The following is an 18,756-nucleotide window of genomic DNA, read 5'->3' as shown; positions in this document are numbered from 1 at the left end:
TATTAGCACTGCAAGCTAGCCGTGGAGAACTGGACAAAGGCAGACAGAAGAAGGCTGAAGAGGTGCTACTGTGTTTTTGCCGGGAAGGTTTTCGATGGCACATACTCGGAAAATGTGGATGGGGAGGTGATTTGAATGAGAGCTGCTGCTGCCTGAGCTGTAGAGAGTATTGACCTAGTTTTCCTTCTGTATTTCAGTCAGACAGATGCACACCCGCCGACACAACGTGTAAGAATAGAAAGAATTAAAATATTGATGGTCTGTACCATTGACTACTTAAATGGAACAAAAAATAAAATCCACAGAAAACTAAAGTTAAATATGTAGGTTATGTAATGCTTTAAAAAACGGCGGGTCATTGTTGCCTCAGGTGCCATGACACCTGTGTCCTGACCTTGATCTGAACTTTTGACCCCGTGGTCCCATGCTCAATACTCTTTTCATCTCAACGAACCATTGTGCACGAAGCTATAGTCGTTCTGTCTCCTTTTACTTCAGAAATTATCTTTTTACATAATTAGACAAGCACCCAGACAAAGCCGTTTGGTGTTTATGTTACAAGTCATATGACTGTTTTGGTCCTGGTTATAAAGAAGCAAGGTTCAAGCCACAAAGAAGCATTCATGGTTGTGGATCACATTGCAAACCTTTAGGCTAATTCACATTATAGACTGTACAACAATACCAGCGGCCCACTGTTTGGGTGTGATTCCACATTTTAAGAGATTAACTGGTAAAGACTACCAACAACTGCCTTTCAGCCTGGAATTAGTCATTAATCAAACCACACATTTTAGGGTTTCTTTCCAGCCAGGCGCACACGCCCCTGTTAAGATCTGAATGAAAAGCACAAAGCTATTCAAATCTGATCCCCTCCGAACAAATGTCTTTTCTTCATCCCCACAGAAGCAGGGAACACTTCAAGAACCTCTCCAAGGATCTGAACGGTCACATGAAAACTCCACCCCGTCAATTAGCTCTGTGGCAGGGTTTTTGTAGGCTTTAATACAAACAAAACAATGACCATGTACAACATGGCAACCGACAATGTCTGCTTATCCCTTGATACCTCTAAAGAAATGGTAATAGTGAATTTCTTCAGCACAAAAGGGGATCCTTGGGCTCAGGGCATATGGTTACGGCTACATTACAGGGTACACCGATGCACCAGATGCCACAAAAAAAAGAATGAGAAGCCATTCAATGAACACACCGTTGTTGTAATTCAGCTCTTAGCCAGATTTATTCATAGTGGACTGCTCTTATGGTATAATATAATCTAATTTGCCTATTAAGAAAGCAATGTTACCTTCAGTGAGCTGAGCTGAATATCTTTGGCTCTGGGACAATTGGTTAGATAAAACAAGCATTGGTAATATGTATACCATGGTCAGGGTGAATACTCTATTCTGATTTGCTGCAGGGTCTTCGCTAAGTAAGGCATAACTGGGTGTCCATTATCAGGAATTAATGGATGACAGGAAGGCCAGAACGGTTGCCATTAGTCCATTAATGATGGACACCTTGAGGTGTATCATCCATCTTAAACCATGGTAAATTGCCAAAAAAAAGAAGGAAAAAAAAGACCACTAATGCTAACGTTATGCTGTGCATCGAACGGTTCTGGCCTCCCTGTTGTGCATTAATTCCCGATAATGGAACCCTCGCTTGGCATTATGCCTTACATAACCAACCATACGTACTTTTTTAACTTTGGCTATTCCATGTTGGAGCTATATGAACTTTGGTACTGTTTGGCGTATCCTCTCAAAGACCTCTGATAATATACAATCATTGGCTCTAGGAAGTGATTATGAATGATTATTTTCTGATTGATTTGAAAAATCACCAGACTAATTAATCATCTCAATCTAATATATTAAACAGAATATTTTAGAAAATACAAAAGTAGGCTGCAGTACATGCCAATCATAAAGTATATCTTTAATGTCTTTATCTGTAAGATGATATATTAACAAACCAAAGCAAGTAAAATGTAGAAGTTTTTGTTTTATATAATGAGGGCTAAGATCTTGACCCATTCAGATAATTACTGGAGCTTTCTACAATCACTGCATCACCTTATGACAAGTTAATGTTAAGTTCTGTTGAAGTTATGTACAATTTTATTCATAGACATCTTTGCGATCATGGGCAGCAGATTTGAAGTACAGCTTGAAGTACCAATATTTACCATAAAAGGGTAGGCTGTATAAATCATAGAGTTGTAATCCCAAAGAGTATTATATCCTGTTTTTCCCCTTTCATAAAGTGGACCCACATAAAACTGTCCCTGGGTGGATTTGTAACCACTGTTTAACTATTAAAATAAAAGTTAAGCATAACCTTTTTACTGTTTCATTGCTCCAGTATGGAATCAATGTTTTCAATGGGAGAAATGAAAATGTAGATCTGTAGTGCAGGGGGAACAGTGGGCACTTGCATTTCCTCCATCTTTCATTTCAAAAAAGGTTGCTGCAGTGGGGGTGGATTGATTTGATGTTTTGAAGCATTGTTTGATGACAGGCAGCTCAAAGTGGAGGATGCCTCTGTGATGTCTCTCCATTGGAGAACATGAAAAGTGTCACCTGGCCCCTGAGCCGAGGGGTTATGGCTGCTAGTGGATTTAAGGGCTCCTGCTGAGCTGGACGGTGACTCCATTGATGCCACATAATCCATTCAGCGTGACCTTTATATTTTTAGAGTCAGCTCCAATTCTCTGTAAACCTACCTTGTTAAAACTATCACAGACATCAAGGTCCTGCTGATCATCTACATTCTATTATTACAGGACGGTATATCTAATTTATTCAATGTGTACATCCCTCAAGGAAAACAAGTGCCTTCAATCACCGACCGAGCAGTCCAATGATCAAAAGAAACATGGAGCACAAGGCGTGCTCATCAGATGAACAAACACATTCTTGCTAGATATCTTTGTGGGTTTCATCATCCTGCATCAAGTCACTGCTGTGGAAAAAACAAAGCCTTGTTCTCATCCCTGTACATCAACATCAGTTCTTACAGACAGAGCGCAGGGGAAGAATAAAAGCCAAGGCAATCATATTATTCCCAATTAAATACCAATAATGTGAAGCAGTACTGTTTCCTCTACACTCTACCTAACCTCCAATTAATTGTTGCTAAACCCCACATGAATCTATCATAGGCTTTATAAAAAGTCATACTCAAATAATCTAACAACATACGCTAGGTGGTATTAGTCATGTGCATCAAACTCCTACAGCTTACTAGATTTGCCTAAACTAGGAGCAAACATAATTGGGATAAATCTCCTCAGTAAGTCACATAAAAAAGAAAAAAGGGTGTAAATTGTTACACTGCTGGGTGTTAAGACACTGAAACAGTTGCACAGATCAGACGAACTGCAGCAGCAGGGAAAGAGTAGCATTCAACTCTGCTGTTTTCCTCTGTGACTTGGGGCCACTGAGTTTTTCTCCAGCCATAGTAAATTGGGCGCCTGGGGCAGGAGCCTTGGCCAAGCTTGCATTTCAGAGCCGACTGTGGAGGGCATGAGGGATAGAGATATGGCACTGGAGGGGGGGGCAGGGCGGTGGATGGTGGGTGAGGACTGGAAGCGCAGTGGAGGTGACATTACGCACATGTTTTAACACAAAAGAGACCTGGCACGTTAGCACACCAACTAGCAAGCTCCATGGCAATGAGCACTCGTCATTCTTTCTGTTCTCTCTATCCACCTCATCATAAATATGGCTACATCTGCAAGTGTAATCACTCCATTGTACTCCGATTTTCTGCTCTGCTGGACAGCAGCATGGCAGCCTGCTTTTCAGCACCTCTCCCTCTCCCCTCAATCCCCTCCTTTCCCTCAAGTGCCCTCGCCTGTTCCTGGCTACTCCTTTGCTGGTGAAGCCGGTGTGTCTCACAGATTACAGAGCTCCGGTCGCTCAGGTAACAAGAGTCACTAATCTGGCTGGGGTTGAATTACACATAATTGCCTCGGCACCGTGATTGATTTCAGCCCTGGAAAGGAAAAGACGACGGCTCCCCCCACAAAAAACACCCCCACCTCCCTCCCTGCCTCTCTCCAGCGCTCACGAGCGGCAGCCAAGACTCTCCATCTAGTAGGAGGCAGGAGGCTTTGAAGAGATCAAAGCCAAGGCCGGGAGCAGTTGCGCGCCCTGGGAATACGGGAGAGAGGCTTTCTGCTCCTCAGCCCTATTTTCTAGCGTCATGTCGGATTGCAGCTGTATTGCATTTCGCCAGTTTTCTTAATGCTCTTGGTTTTGACTTTGACATCAGTGATCCCCCTCGGTTCTTCAAAAACAAGGGGGGAGGAGAAAAAAAGAAAGTGACTGAGGAAGAAAGAGAGAGAGAGAGAGAGAGAGAGAGAGAGAGAGAGAGAGAGAGAGAGAGAGAGAGAGAGAGAGAGAAGGAGGGGAGGACGGAAAGAAAAGAGAGGGGGTAAAGAGATCTACAGACTGATTTTTATTTTCACAACTCCATAATTGGCCAGTTCAAAGGAGAGGAGGAGAGAATGTAGCATTTGTTTTCAATTCTGCAGCCGATATGAAAGGAGCGACAAACTTTTATGGGTTTCCCTAAAATTAAAGACAGGCTTTTTTTCACAGTCAAAGAACAGCGTGTTTTTTATGACCGAGACCACACAAAATGAACTGATAGCAAAGCCCTCCTTTTTGTCCTCCCACAGAAAGCTCAACAGCGTAATGTAGCTCCTGCACTTCACAATGTATGTGTGTGTGTGTGTGTACGTTTGTTGCAAATTGTTAGCCGAAAATAAAGTAGCCTGGTGTTTAGCGTAAAAACACAAAAGGAGACATGAAGAAAGCTATATCCATCCATTCATTTAACAGCTCTGCTAATAAAGCCTGGTGGCGAGAAGGCACCCTTTGTACTGTAACTATGCAGGCCCTATACCAACCTCCTACACTGGGGACCATTAATATTTCAGCGCTGTCAGATACACATTGCATGTGAGCCTCTTTAGCACTCACACCCACAGCAGAAAGAAATAATGAGCTTCTGAAAAATATGAAACAGCAAAGAGAAGGAGGGAGGGAAAGAGTGCGCCAGAGACTGACCAACTTCATACAAAACAGAGCAGCTATTGATCATAGCGCTATTTCTTAGCTGGACAAAGTGAGGGCTGTTTGAGCTTCTCTGAAGTCTGGACACAGCCGGCTGGATTTGCACCCATGTTTCACTCCTGTGGTCCTATTGTTCCCCTTGCTGCAGTTTACTAGCTGGAACACTGCTCGCCTCTATAAAGACCTGTCAGGATGAAGTCAATAAAGCTATTCAAGTTTTTACCCATTTTATGACTATCAGCGAGGTACTGTGATGAGCTTTGAGCGACTGCTGTCAAGCTTCAATCCTAGCTTTGAGACCAACCCAGATCAATGAAACGCGTGCTACAGGGACATATTAAACAATCAATGACTACAAAACTAGTTTTTAAGCCAACAGTTTTGCCAAAAGACAACCACTTTCCCCACTAAGCACAGTCACACACACCGCCCCCTCTAGTCTCCATTTCTGATCCACCCTTACAGGAAGTCCACACCCAGGCCAATCAAACGGAATCGGGCATAAGGGACAACCTTGGCGAGGCCCTTCACTGACCCCTGGAGATCAGTGGCAGGCTGCTGGTGAAGAGTGAAGTCCTTTGAGCAGGTGTTGTGGGCTTGAGCGGCAGTGTGTCCATGGAAGCCTGACTGGCTGGCTCCAGGCAGCACTGCTTGATTGGTTAAGCTTCATCCAAATTCAGTGGGAGGATGGGGAGTGAAGAAAGTGTCATCATCTATGAGTGCTTCACTTTGAGCAGTAACACATGCCCAAAATAAACATCAATAGGGGTTAAGTGTGTCTCACACACACACACACACACACACACACACACACACACACACACACACACACACACACACACACACACACACACACACACACACACACACACACACACACACACACACACACACACACACACACACACACACACACACACACACACACACACACACACACACACACACACACACACACACACACACACACACACACACACACACACACACACACACACACACACACACACACACACACACACACACACACACACACACACACACACACACACACACACACACACACACACACACACACACACACACACACACACACACACACACACACACACACACACACCATCTTGATCGCCCCCTGGTGGCTGGCTGCAGCATGGGTAATAAGTCCCTCCCCCTCCATGTTAGCGGATGAGACATGGGAAAAATTTAAAAAAGTGTTTTTTTTTATTAATTAGTTATTGGCTGCTATCAAAAAGGAGTGAAACGTCATGATTGACAGTTGTGATCGACTTGCAATTGATCGGACAGGTGTATGGACTTCGATGACTTGACTACCCTACGATCCCTACTGCGCAGACATTTGCAAAATTACAACACGGCAGTATCCGTGTACAGTGGGAGGAAGTGGAGTTGCGTCATCCATCTTAATTTACAGTCAATGGTATAAATATATAGAAATGTAACTATTTTTTATACTACTAAATAAATCCACCAGAAAATTAAACCTGATGGTATGCAACAGTACATATATCGGGGCCGTGGTATACAATCTCTCTGCTGAGCTCCATTTAGCAAGATGAAACACACCGATAAGGTGATTGCAACCACATGGCATCATTAGAACCGTGCATATGGAGTAAACGTGTCAACCACAATCACCATACAGTGGAGTACGAGAAGAAACCTTGGCGTTAATGGTGCTGTTTATAAAACACCACGACCCAGCGGCACTACAAAGAGTCTGAGACACCAAGTGTTTCTTCTGTGTGAGGTCCCTGCTGCTGTCCTTCATGTGCACACACACGCATTTCGCCGTTTGATAGAGCTGCACAGCAGATGACATCAATGTCAGCGTGACTCTTTGATATGTACCGATTTGGTATATACAGCATTAAATTAGGCAATTATACTTCTGTCTTTTGACAGCTACTATACTTTTATTTTCAGACTAAAATACACATATTGACACGGCTAAAGACTTCTTAAGGAAAACTAACTGACAGTGGGGTGATTATATGGAGTCCAAAGACAAAACGCTGCATTTAGCTGTGGTAAAATTCACACAGCATGTCCACCCTACAGTGAGACTTTTTAAAGAATAAAAACTACACAAGGTGCCATAAGCTGCCATCTAGAACATTATGTATGGACATGGAAGGCTGCTGGTAAATGCAGTGTTCTCTTTAACAGGGATCTTCCACGGTAGTGCTGGGGGCATGAGCTCAGGACACACATGGCACTGAGGGACACCAGAGCGGTCCTACCAAATCCCGTTAGGTAAGCCTGGGTTAGTGATTCCACGCTGCGAGACACTGGCTAGCAGATCCGTCACGTTCCCACTACATCAAAGGAAAGTACAGCAATGCACCCCCTCCACACCCCCTCTTTCTTGCCATGAGGATCTGCAATTGAGGGTCCAAAGGGAAAAAAAAGAGTGCATGGCAAAGGAGAGGGAGCTCTCTTAACTCCCACCACCACCACCACAGAAGCAAAAACATCAGCGATTCTATCCATTCGTCTCCTCAAGCTGTTGCACAAGAGACTGTTCCAACACAGCTGGAGATCACCAACACATCTTCACAGTCAGGTGAAGTACTGAACTGTATGCCTGCACCATCAACACTTCAGAACTAAGAACAAGCAGTTTTGTCTTTAGCTTGTCAACTATAAATGTACGAGTTATTCAAAGGGTTTCAGTAGCATGTTTCTTTACACCCACAGAGGAGCTTTTGTGATTTCAACTAAGGGGGAAAGTTTAAGTGGCAATTAACAGAATCTCAGAATAGACTCCAGGTCATTTAAAAATAAGTACTGTCTATCACATGCACGTTGGTCTTTATTTAGAAGCTGTCATTTTCAAATCCTCACTTGAGTTTAGGAGGCTGCAGAGACACTGATTTGAAAGATAATACAAAACTTCTATTCTTCCACACATCAAACCTGGAGTGATGACATCCTTTGAAGATTTATACTTGGCAACCATCATTATCAGCAACATTATGCGGGGTATTCTGATTATTCTGACCAAAGTCTAAAAGCCTGTTTCATTTGTCAATCAATAAACAATCACAAAGACACAGAGACCAGAGAGAAAACAACCCTTAGATTTCCTTCCTATTTTTACAACCAACGTTGGTATGAATCATTACGTGTAGACAAGTCTCTTCACATCATCTGATGCATCTGAAAGTCCTGTGAGAGAGAAACACTAACCCCTATCAAAACAACAGACAAAAATTCTGTGTACTTCTGTTAACTTATTTAACCAGATTATTTTTGGCTTTTTGCAACAACTTTACCATCATTTAAATTATCAATCCAGTTTCTTATTCAAGGTAAGAGACTAAAACTTAACACAGCTAGCTTTATGTTGGAGAACTTTGATTTATTGAAAACATACATTTTTTTTAATGTTCACATATCAGGGACTCGGGAAGGGCTGGGCCGTATGACGATATAAGTCATCGAAACAATATAATAATCTCTTGTATATGTTTACATATCGTTTCCATCGCTATGTCTAAAAACCAGTTGCGTCACAGCAGTATTTACTTCATTTTGGACATTGTTAATTTTAAAGTATTTAATTCCCACAGGAGTCTACAAAAACAGGCTTAGATAAAATAGACTTTTCACATATTGCATTACCAGAAAACATGCTATATCAAGTTATATATGGTTATCAAAATATGAAATTGCCTATATCGGGGTAGAAGATTTTGGCACCAGCCCTGGGACAGGAAAACATTGCTGTTGTGGTAATGAGGTGAGATGACGGATCATTTCTCAAAATCTATTTGAGCCCTATGATAAAAGTCCAACTATAACTAAAATAATTAAGTGTAGCTGATTCCAATAGCTGGACAGCACTCCCTCAGCAAAATGTATACATACTAGCACAACCAGAAACAACTCCGTGTTCTGCGTACAGGGTCTGTCCTGTCAAACTGTCACTCTGTCATCAGACCAAATGCTCACACCATAAACCACCACCTGTCCCAATCCTCATGTTCAATAAACACAATGCCCTTTTTGCTCCTTCAAGAGAAAGATCCATATCACATGATGGTGAACTCCCAGCTCTCTACACGTTTTGCTCAGGATACTGTGCAGACACCACATCCTAAAGGAGCTATAGATTTACGTAAACATGAGGGTATTCATAACAAGCCACTGACTCTTTGAAGTGGTCGACATGTATTTGCAACTGAACACCATTAAGCATCTTGACACCAAAATCTCAGCTCTTGTGGTGGAGGCGACCCATCAAGCTAGAAGCCCTAAAATCTGCTGACAATCAGCTACTCCCAACAGCTCCATCATGACTGGACGGCATGTGCAGGAATGTCATGGTCAATGGAAATCAATCTAAACGACTGGAATTGGGGGACGGTGGTGGGGCTGGGGATGGAAGAGAATGAAAGGGAGAATGTGCCTTTGATCTCAGTGAAAACCGATCCCAGCCCTGCAGATACTGTGGCTGCGGTGGCCGGCAGCAGAGGCAGCAAGCTGACATCAGTGAGAAAGCCAGAAGACTCATGTTCCGTGATCCTTCCACCAAGCTTTGGCTCTTTTTATTTGATAAGTGAGAGAAACGTACATAAAATGACTACCGTTTTATTGAAGACAGGGTGAGGGGTAAAATTGGGTGAAAAAAAAAAAAAAGCAGCCATGGTAAATTAAAAATAAAAGCGGGGCTTTAAAGGTTTTGGCAGCGAGTATGCTGCCTAACTGCCTGGCCTAATTCATCTGCAGTGAAGGGTAATTTCCTCTCATGCAGTCAGCTGGTCTCCATACAGACCCTCTGCAATTTTTTTTTATGCGAACGATGGAATAATCAATAAAATTGACTAGAAAACAAGCCATAAAGAGAATTTGGAAAGCATCGTGCCCTACATTTCATAAACCACTATTTGTAAACTGAAAAGGGGGAAATCATGAGGTAATCTTGTTTTCTCTGCAATGTCACATACTTTCATCCTCTGAAACTTTGGCAGAGTGGAAGCAATGCAATTTTAACATCATCCTGGGATAGAGTTGCGTGTGAATGAAGTTCGTTTACACACAGCATGTGGCATCTGCCCCCAACAATCACATCTGCCTCTGAAAGCTGATTCTTACAATAACGCAGAACTCACATTTCAAAACTTTACCCTGATGAAACTGACGTGTATACACTGCAAAAGAACAATCAACCCAAAGCTTGTGTGAGTGTTTTCTATATGGAGGCACCAAAACATAACCAGACTGAGGCCGGTTGTCTTCCTAAGTGTGATACAGAGACATGGTCAAAACAGGATTAGAGTGGACAGCTGCTGGTGTGCCCTGTGCTTTATGTCTGTCTTGAGAGGAGAAATTTGCAAACGGGACAGACACAGGAAGCCGCCAGTGAGAGATCTGCAGCTGGCCTGAAATTAATACCATTACAGGAACCATATCTGCAACAACACCCCTGGACTGTACGAAAAAACTCCTCTGCAGGTCAACCTCAGAGACGTGATGCTGGCTTCAGGCCTCCTCAGTCATGTTGGGCTAATTAGAGGGACTCTTGGGTCACGTAGACATGCATGACTTAAGATTTTAACAAGATGAGAAATATTGTTTATTTTATGTTGATCCTATGGAAAGTATGGCAGGCATTCGGTTTCCAAAGAATTACATATGGTTGTCAAGCAGACAGAATGCTGGTTAAATATTGTACAAAAATACTACACAACAACACGAACATTACAAACACTGAAAGTGAATATTCTTGGGTGTTTTATTTCTATCATTTTAAGAGGGTTAAGTTTGTAAGTCAAGTAATGTGCTCTTACCTGAAAATGCTGTCTCTTATTAGTCAAATATTTCCTTAATTTCAGGTGGAAGTTGTTTATGACATCATGATTTATGAGTTTTGCAGGCATGGTTTTCTAATTTAAACTTGATATATTCCAAACTAGATGTGTTGGTAATCATAGAGAAGTCAAAGCATGGGGTAAGTTAAAATTAAATGTTTATTTGATATTAAATTATTCTGCGTGCATTTTGACCCAAGAGCTTTGGCAAGCTATAAACAGTTTATTTTCATCAACAATCGATCGATTCATGGTCCAAAACACAAAGTATTCCATTTACAGTGAATGGAAAGAGTGAAATAGAAGCAAATGCTCACATTAAAGAGCCTGAAAACAGCAAATGTTTGTAGTTTCTACAAGTAACAAACAAAATCAACTATCAAAATTAGAGCCAGAAATGTTCTATTCCTCTTAAGGTGCTCATTTGATTAAGTATTGCAAATCCTAGTACTTTGATTCTTCAGGGGAATTTGTTTTACTTTATTAATACGGACAACTTATTATACATTAGATCTTTTAAAAGGTGAGAGTGTAGCAGAGTCTGTGGGCGGGTAAAGCAACAGGTGGCTTTCCTTCCTCTTCCTCAGTCTGCTCTATGTTACCTTACCAGAATATGTGGCTGAGTTTTCAAACAAACTTTTGTCACCAGTTCATGTTTTAAACCGTCTGAACTTCCGTTGAACCTGAGCAGGTGAAACATGAAGTTAAATCTCTGCAGGTCTATCATCATCATCCTCAATGTTTGTTATTTGCTTTTGATCCCAACGGGCATGTTAGTGAACGAAGCCAATGTGTTTCAGACCAGCAATTTAAGCACCACTTAACCAGCTTCTACAGCGTAAAAGAAAGAAAAACCTTAGCCCACCAAAGAAAATAAATGTCACACCTCAAATCTACTGACAAAATAACATTGATTCTAGAGTCTTTTTTCTCAACCAATTAAAATCCTCAACAATTTATTTCCTACCTATATATCCTTGCCACGCAAAATTAAGAAAGGCTCATACCTTTTATAACTCTCAAATGGCTTCAATGACTTGATGCTGAGATGTTCAGCTGTGCTGCTTGTTTTGTTTTGTCTACCTCAAGCAAAAAGAGGACTTGTTCACAGTTTCATTGTTACATCAACAGCAATGATGCCATGATATATAAGTTTCACTGGCTTGTTAAAAAAAAAGGGTTGGTACTCACCGTTCTGGGCATGGGTGGCGAGAGGGAGCCATTGTTCATGTAGGAGTCATTCATGTTGCTCATCATGATGTAGCCTGGGTAGCCCTGGTACGGATGGCCTTTGCTGTAAAGGTCTTGGAGTTTTCCTAATTTAAAAAAAAAAGGTTAAAAAGTGGTAATTTACTATGTGTTTACAAAAAGCTCACTTGAGGCATTTTGTAATTTATCAATGTCAAAACTCTTTGGATGTCTCACTACAAAATAGCTTTAACACATAAACAAATCTTACAAATGACAAAGTCTAAATGCGCTCCAGTCAATAAATCAGGCAAGTAATAATGACAAAGCTGAGCACAGTGTTCGCTTGCTTGTTTTGAGGCTGTAATGATATCACTGTCGATCGCTTTAACCCGTGCCCCATTTCGCCTCGGCCTTTTGTGTGTGCCCTTTCTTCTCGTCTTGGTGAGATTATACAGAGGAACAATACAGCCCCTCTGTGCCAATTAGCACCAATTAGAAGAACATACAGACTGTGTCAAAACAGGAGACGCCCCAACTGTTCCTCTGTGCCTCTGACCTGAGAGGGGGAGCTTTATACAAGAGGCCTCAATGCAGCGCCACTCGCCATTCAACTACGCGCTGCGTAATAAGACCGGAGGGTTGGGAGTGTGAAATATAGCCTGATGGCAACATGGATCTGGTTGTGAAGAAAGCCAGTGTTTGATTTGAGGGGATCCTATTCAGGAGTGAAAGGGGAACAAAGAGGAGACACACTCCTCCCTTAAAGCCCTAATGATGACCTGCAGCAGCGGGGTCAGACTACAATACCCAGAGGGCAAAGAGCCCAAGCGGCAGCAACATGTGGCATGCGACCGTGCGAGCAAAGAGCTAATGTATGTGGGGAAATAGTTTATTGAGGGAAATGAAATAATAGGAAACACAAGAGATAGAAATGTTATTCTGAGTTATCTTCGAATTGTGGGCTCATGTGCCATAATGATCATTCTGAAAATTAAGACAGGAAATGTGCAAATTCATCCTCTTTTCAGTTCAAGTATTCTTTAGTTCTGCGGGCACCCTCATCTGTGAGGTAGGTAACAGGTAGCTGTGTCCATGCAGGTATAGCATGTCCTGACTAGACTTGGACCAGAGATTATCTGTCTCCAGAAACACAGGCTCTGATAAGAAGAGGACCAACAGTGCAAGAGTGTGACTGATCACTTCTGTGTGGGGGGAAAACCAGGTGGCTTTTTTTGCACACGGTCATCTCTAAAACCTCAACTTCTCAAACTGCAGCAAATTATTCAGATAAATGTTGGGCTTTACTGCAGCTAAATGGCATGCTGGCTGTCCTATAAAGCATGATGATTCAACGAGCTCTTGCTTAAGGCGATGTCACTTACCATCTTCCAAATGGTCTCTGTGTTTTTCATGATATGAATCTTGCGGTATTTGGGACTGTCTAGCTGCCTGTAAAAAAAAAAAAAAAAGATTAAAGAAAAATTTAAATGATGGTGGATCAATTCAGAGGGCCTTCAAACACAGTTGCACACACACAAACATGCTGATACGGTCAAACAGCTGAGACAAATGTCGTCCCTTCTGCTCGTCACCAAGGCAGAGCAAGCTTGCACACACACACATACATACAAACACACACACACATAGGAGAGGTGAGGTGAGGGAGCAGCCTGCATCAAAGCTTCGAAAGAACCACTTAATTAAGCTTCATCTCCTTAAGGAGCTTAGAAATTAACTTGTTTCAAAACCATAGGTCCACTCTCAATTTCATCTCTGTTTAAGCCTTCTTCCAAATTCAAATAAATGGGAGTGTATTTGTGTTACAAATCAAAAGCCTGTGTAATAAAATCATGCCATGAAAAGAGAAAATGGTGGAGAAAAAAATAAAATAAATCCCCTGCTTTTAGCACAACCAATTCTGTTCTCTTTACGAACCCGAATAGGCAAGAAGACCTCTTTTTGGAGTTCAGACCCCTCAGGATGGCTTCAAGCTGAGCGAGGGAACTTCACTGGATTCCTAATTAACATTCAGCCTCCGTCTCGTGTGTCTCTAGGACATTTGGTGGTGAATGCGTACAGTCTTGTTCAGGATGTGCCCAAAATTTCATTAACACTGCGGTTAATGACAAAAACAGCCGACTAACTTTGTGATGGGGAAGCTGCAGCCTGCATCCTGAGTTTGGTGCAGGAGTGGATGGATGCAGGAAAAAAAAAATGTAAAACACATTTTAACGGTGATTGGTGTTCCATGACTATTCACATGTCTTTTTGTGTGTTAATTAAATGTCATCTTGCAAGTATGAAATATAAAGCATGAGGGTAATATTTTTAGAAACATTAAAAATGCTTCATTAATAATTCTTTCATTGAGATTCTTTATGCATTTGCACACACAATACATGTGTTCTGATTTACCTCTTAATGTCTCCTTATAATCTGATCAGTGGAGACGGACAAAAACAAATTCAACTGTAGATGTGTTTCATATTTTTCTAAACCTCAAGGCATGCTAAACCAATTTTTTGGCATTAAATGAACACGACAATAATAAAATAAAAGAATAACATTAGAAATAGACAAACATCCTGGTAACAAAATAATTTGATATTGTCCTTTAGTTTAGATTGTACCCTATTTTACAAGCTGTGACCTTTGGAATAAATTAATCACCTTGTTTGTCAATAAGACCCATGTGCACAGATTCATGTGCTGGTGTTTACAGCTGCTGAAGGTTATTAACCTAAGTGTACCCCTGCAAACACAGCTATTAGCCTACTTGTCACAGGCAGCAAACAAGGCCCCAATTCTTACATCTTAATATATGATTGTCATTTTTTCGGTTTACACAATTTCCCTAATGAACTATAACTGCCACAGATGTTAAAGTGTGCACTGGGCCTTATAGCCATTATTGGTTGCTTAAGATGTGACATATAGAGAAGGTTTCTGGAGGAGAATAGTCTACAGACTGAGTGGTGCCTCTAAAGCTATTCTTTTTTATAATAATAAAAAAAATGAAAAATGCAGTGGCAGCTATACATGCAGCTGAACTCAGGTTGTATTTTTTTAGTTTAATTTGTATACTAAAAATACTCAACATGCATAAAATTTAGCAGGGTCTTCACTGGAGGAAATTAATTTTAGGGTGTAAATTGTTAACTTGCTCTAGCGTCTGCCCATTTTAAAAGCTCAGGCATTCATTAAAAGCACCAAAAGCTAAATGAAAACCAGGTCTTTTAATCATTAAAGAGATTAAACATCCTTGTTTACAGGGTGGATGCAGGCTGTTTTTCCCCTCTCAGACGGGAGTTCAGAGTTGATACCCCACCTTCCTCCTCTCATCATTCACCACATCAGTCAAACCCACAACATTACTCACATCGTGGCTGTTGCTGTTGGGGCTGCTCTCTGACTCGTGGACCAGAGATGACTTGATGTCTGCCAGGTCTCCCTCTTCCTCGGAGTGGCTTAGCTCGGCGAAGATCTGCTCCTTGTGCGGGTCTCCTTCGTCTTTGAACGGGATCATTTCGTCCGTAGCGCACAGCTCCGGGTCTCCGCCGCCTGATAACTGTGGCATTTTGAAATGTTTTTACTCGTATTGGTTTCACCAAGAAAACTGAAGACACGCCAGCACTGTCCGAAACTACAGGGGGGGTGGGGGGGACTCCCACTAAAAATCCCCCGAAACCGAGTGGGTAAACGTCCCCCTCTTTTAACCGGAGCGTCGACCGTGAGGCACACGGAGAGGAAGCGGCGTGCAAACACGCTGCCGGTGTGTTTTTACTGAAGCAACAGGAGGAGTGGGGTTGCTGTCGGCGTCCTTTTTGTGTTTAAACTAAAATAAAAAGGACTGAAACTCAGACCCGACAAACTTTAAGATGTAAAGTCTCACAACAAGAGTCCGGTGCTCGCCTCAATGTCATGAGGGGGGGGGAAAGAGAAGACAACCCACGAGTTAAAATCTCATCACTAGCTTTTCAGTCAACACACACAACAACAACAACCACCGACGGATATGGTCCAGCAAGAAAAAGAATTTAAAAAGTGCATTTATAAAAGTGAGAAATATTTCCTCAGTGGTCCAAGTGAAGAAGCGGTGTCGTCCTTGGGAGAAAAAAAAAATAAGTAGGCTAACAAAACCCAAACACCGCGAGAAGGTGAAAAGGTAACTGATGGATGTGCAACTGGAAGAAAATGACCACTTTAGACGAGACAACGAGCAACACTGTTACGCCGCTTTCGCGCTTCAAAACACATCCTCAACGCGCGAGGGATGAAAGCAAAAGTCATAAAACAATCAGAAAAGAAGGTCGAGAGAGGAGGAAAAAACGCCGCGGACCGACTTCTCCACTTGCTCCCGCACTGCTTTCCAACAGTGTAATGTAACCAGTGTGTGTATGTGTGTGTTGGTAATGTAGCCGTGCTCCCTCCCTCCTCCTCCTCCTCTTTCTCTCTCTTCAGTCATTGGGAGGAAGGAGAGATGAAAGGGAAGCCGGGGCTCTTGATTGACAGCGCACCGATTGACACTCCTCCTGAGAGAGAGATTTATACGCAGCTCACAACAAACGGGCAGACAGGAGAAGAAGAAGATGAAGAAGAAGAAGAAGAAGAAGAAGAAGCGAGGAGGCTGACGCGGTTGGGTGTGATGGTTACAAAACAATCATGATAAATAGAAATGATAAAACAAGATGAACTCAAGCTTGTTTTTGCCGAGGCAGAAGAGGTGCATCTATAAACGCAAGAATTGGCAATAGCGTTATTTTCTGTAGAAATATACTCAACAACCTGGTTGCCACATTAGAAGAAGAAAACTAATAGTTAGGGCTTCTTCCGTGCGTTAAAAAAAACACTTCCACCAACCTATAACAGGGCCGTACAGGTGTATTACTTATATATTTGTGTAGCCTATGTATTCAGCAACATTAAAAAAAACTCTCTTTTAATAGCTTTGCATTGGCAATACCGTTTTCTTTGTTTTGTAACAATTTGTGCAAATATTTAATTTATGCCATTGCTATGCAACAAGATAAAATGTGATATGATTTAACGAAATAACTGAGAACGAGCCAGGGGGTCCCCACACTTTTGCATGTTAGCGACCCTTAATTATATAACGTCTCAGACAACCCACCTGGCCATTATCATCTATATAAAAAGAGAGTATGAACGACTCAGTTACCTAGATATTATTCCATTCATCATTAGCATATGCAGTAGGCCTACACACACACACACATACACACACAAAACCGTTCGGGGATTAATGATTGGCACACCTGTTATTGAAAGAAATGCACACAAACACACACAATAAACGCTATTTGTAATTAAGAATGACAAATAAGCAACAAAAAACACACGTATGGGGGGATGATGATTAAAATCAAATAAACCTGGAGTCTTGGTGACTTGAATGTTTCAAATATAGGAAAGTACATTTTTTTTTAAAGGCAGTAGAAGTGGTGTGCTTTCTGCGTCTGTCTGTGCAGCGAGAGATTGCGTGAGAATCAAAGTTGGGATGGGGAGGCAGATCTTTATAAAGCGCGGAGGTGGGGTTAGCGGGGCGGAGCCGCGGCTGCCTTTGATCTTGCGGCGGCTGGCTCTTTCATCCCCGACTCCCCCCGCCCGGTTTCCCCCACCACCACCACCACCACCACCTCCCTCTTCCACCCTCCTCCCCCTCGCTCTCCCTCGCCTTTGTATGACTAAATTTGGTCCGAGTGTGGAGCCGGGCCAACATTTCCACGTGTGCGTTCATCACAGCTGAGAGAGAGAGAGAGAGAGAGAGAGAGAGGGAGAGGGAGAGGGAGAGAGAGAGAGAGAGAGAGAGAGAGAGAGAGAGAGAGAGAGAGAGAGAGAGAGAGAGAGAGAGAGAGAGAGAGAGGGAAAGAGAGAGAGAGTGAGAGAGAGAGAGAGAGAGAGGGAGGGAGAGAGAGAGGGAAAGAGAGAGAGAGAGAGAGAGGGGGTTCTCTTCCGGGTAAGGAGACAGAAAAAAAAAGATCAAAGGCTTTTGGTTTTGGAAGCAGAGTGTGGATTCAAAAGAGCCGAGACTGGCTGCATTCCAGAGTATGGCGGAAAGCGCGCGCTCCCACACGCGCCCGCACTCACATATTACACAAGCACGCACGCACGCACGCAAGCACGAGGGATACAGGCAGCAGCACCAACACACGCGCATGCAGCACTGAAAGAGAGAGAGTTAATTAGACAGATTCACGCAGACCCGAACAACCAAACCATTCATTAAAAAAAACAACTTTAACATTATATTTCTTGTTTCCAGCCAAAAAGAAAACAGAAGGAGAAAACTGTAATACAAGGTATAAACTCTGGCTGCTCCCCTGCCTACTCTGTGGAAAGTGTCGGTTCTACTTAATTACAGTACTTCTTTAATTTAATTATCCGCTACTTTTTTTTTGCTGGCACGATCTGAAATGATGCTACCATCATCCACCACCACCACCACCCTGAAACCAAGCTGGGAACAACCTCGTTGCCTTGAAATATATTTTTATTCCGTGTCTTTTACAGCATTCACCTTGGATATGGTTTTAATTATAAAATTTGGGAGAAAAGGAAATCAAGGGGAAAAAACGATTTTGGGTAGGCATATTAAGTCACTAAAAAAGAGATGGCGC

At 42.3% G+C, this 18,756-nt stretch overlaps 1 protein-coding gene across 5 annotated transcripts in view; it reads right to left on the bottom strand.

Annotated features, from left to right (window-relative positions):
* Positions 1 to 18,756, bottom strand: part of lef1 (lymphoid enhancer-binding factor 1) — a 68,226-nt gene that overhangs the window by 27,132 nt on the left and 22,338 nt on the right. For 4 of the 5 annotated variants that reach the window (XM_083934330.1, XM_083934331.1, XM_083934332.1 and 1 more), the window contains exons 1-3: positions 15,498 to 16,473; positions 13,501 to 13,567; positions 12,119 to 12,243 (exon numbers count right to left, since the gene is read on the bottom strand). In XM_083934330.1, the coding sequence (XP_083790456.1) occupies positions 12,119 to 12,243; positions 13,501 to 13,567; positions 15,498 to 15,695 (390 nt within the window). In that variant the 5' untranslated portion in view covers positions 15,696 to 16,473. Of the gene's footprint in view, positions 1 to 12,118; positions 12,244 to 13,500; positions 13,568 to 15,497; positions 16,474 to 18,756 lie in introns of those variants that run through there. The other variant, XM_083934333.1, reaches the window with a different exon arrangement.

This window comes from Echiichthys vipera (genome assembly GCF_963691815.1).
Source record: "Echiichthys vipera genome assembly, chromosome: 2".
Classification (NCBI taxonomy): domain Eukaryota; kingdom Metazoa; phylum Chordata; class Actinopteri; order Perciformes; family Trachinidae; genus Echiichthys; species Echiichthys vipera.
This window is presented reverse-complemented; position numbering and strand designations above follow the sequence as displayed.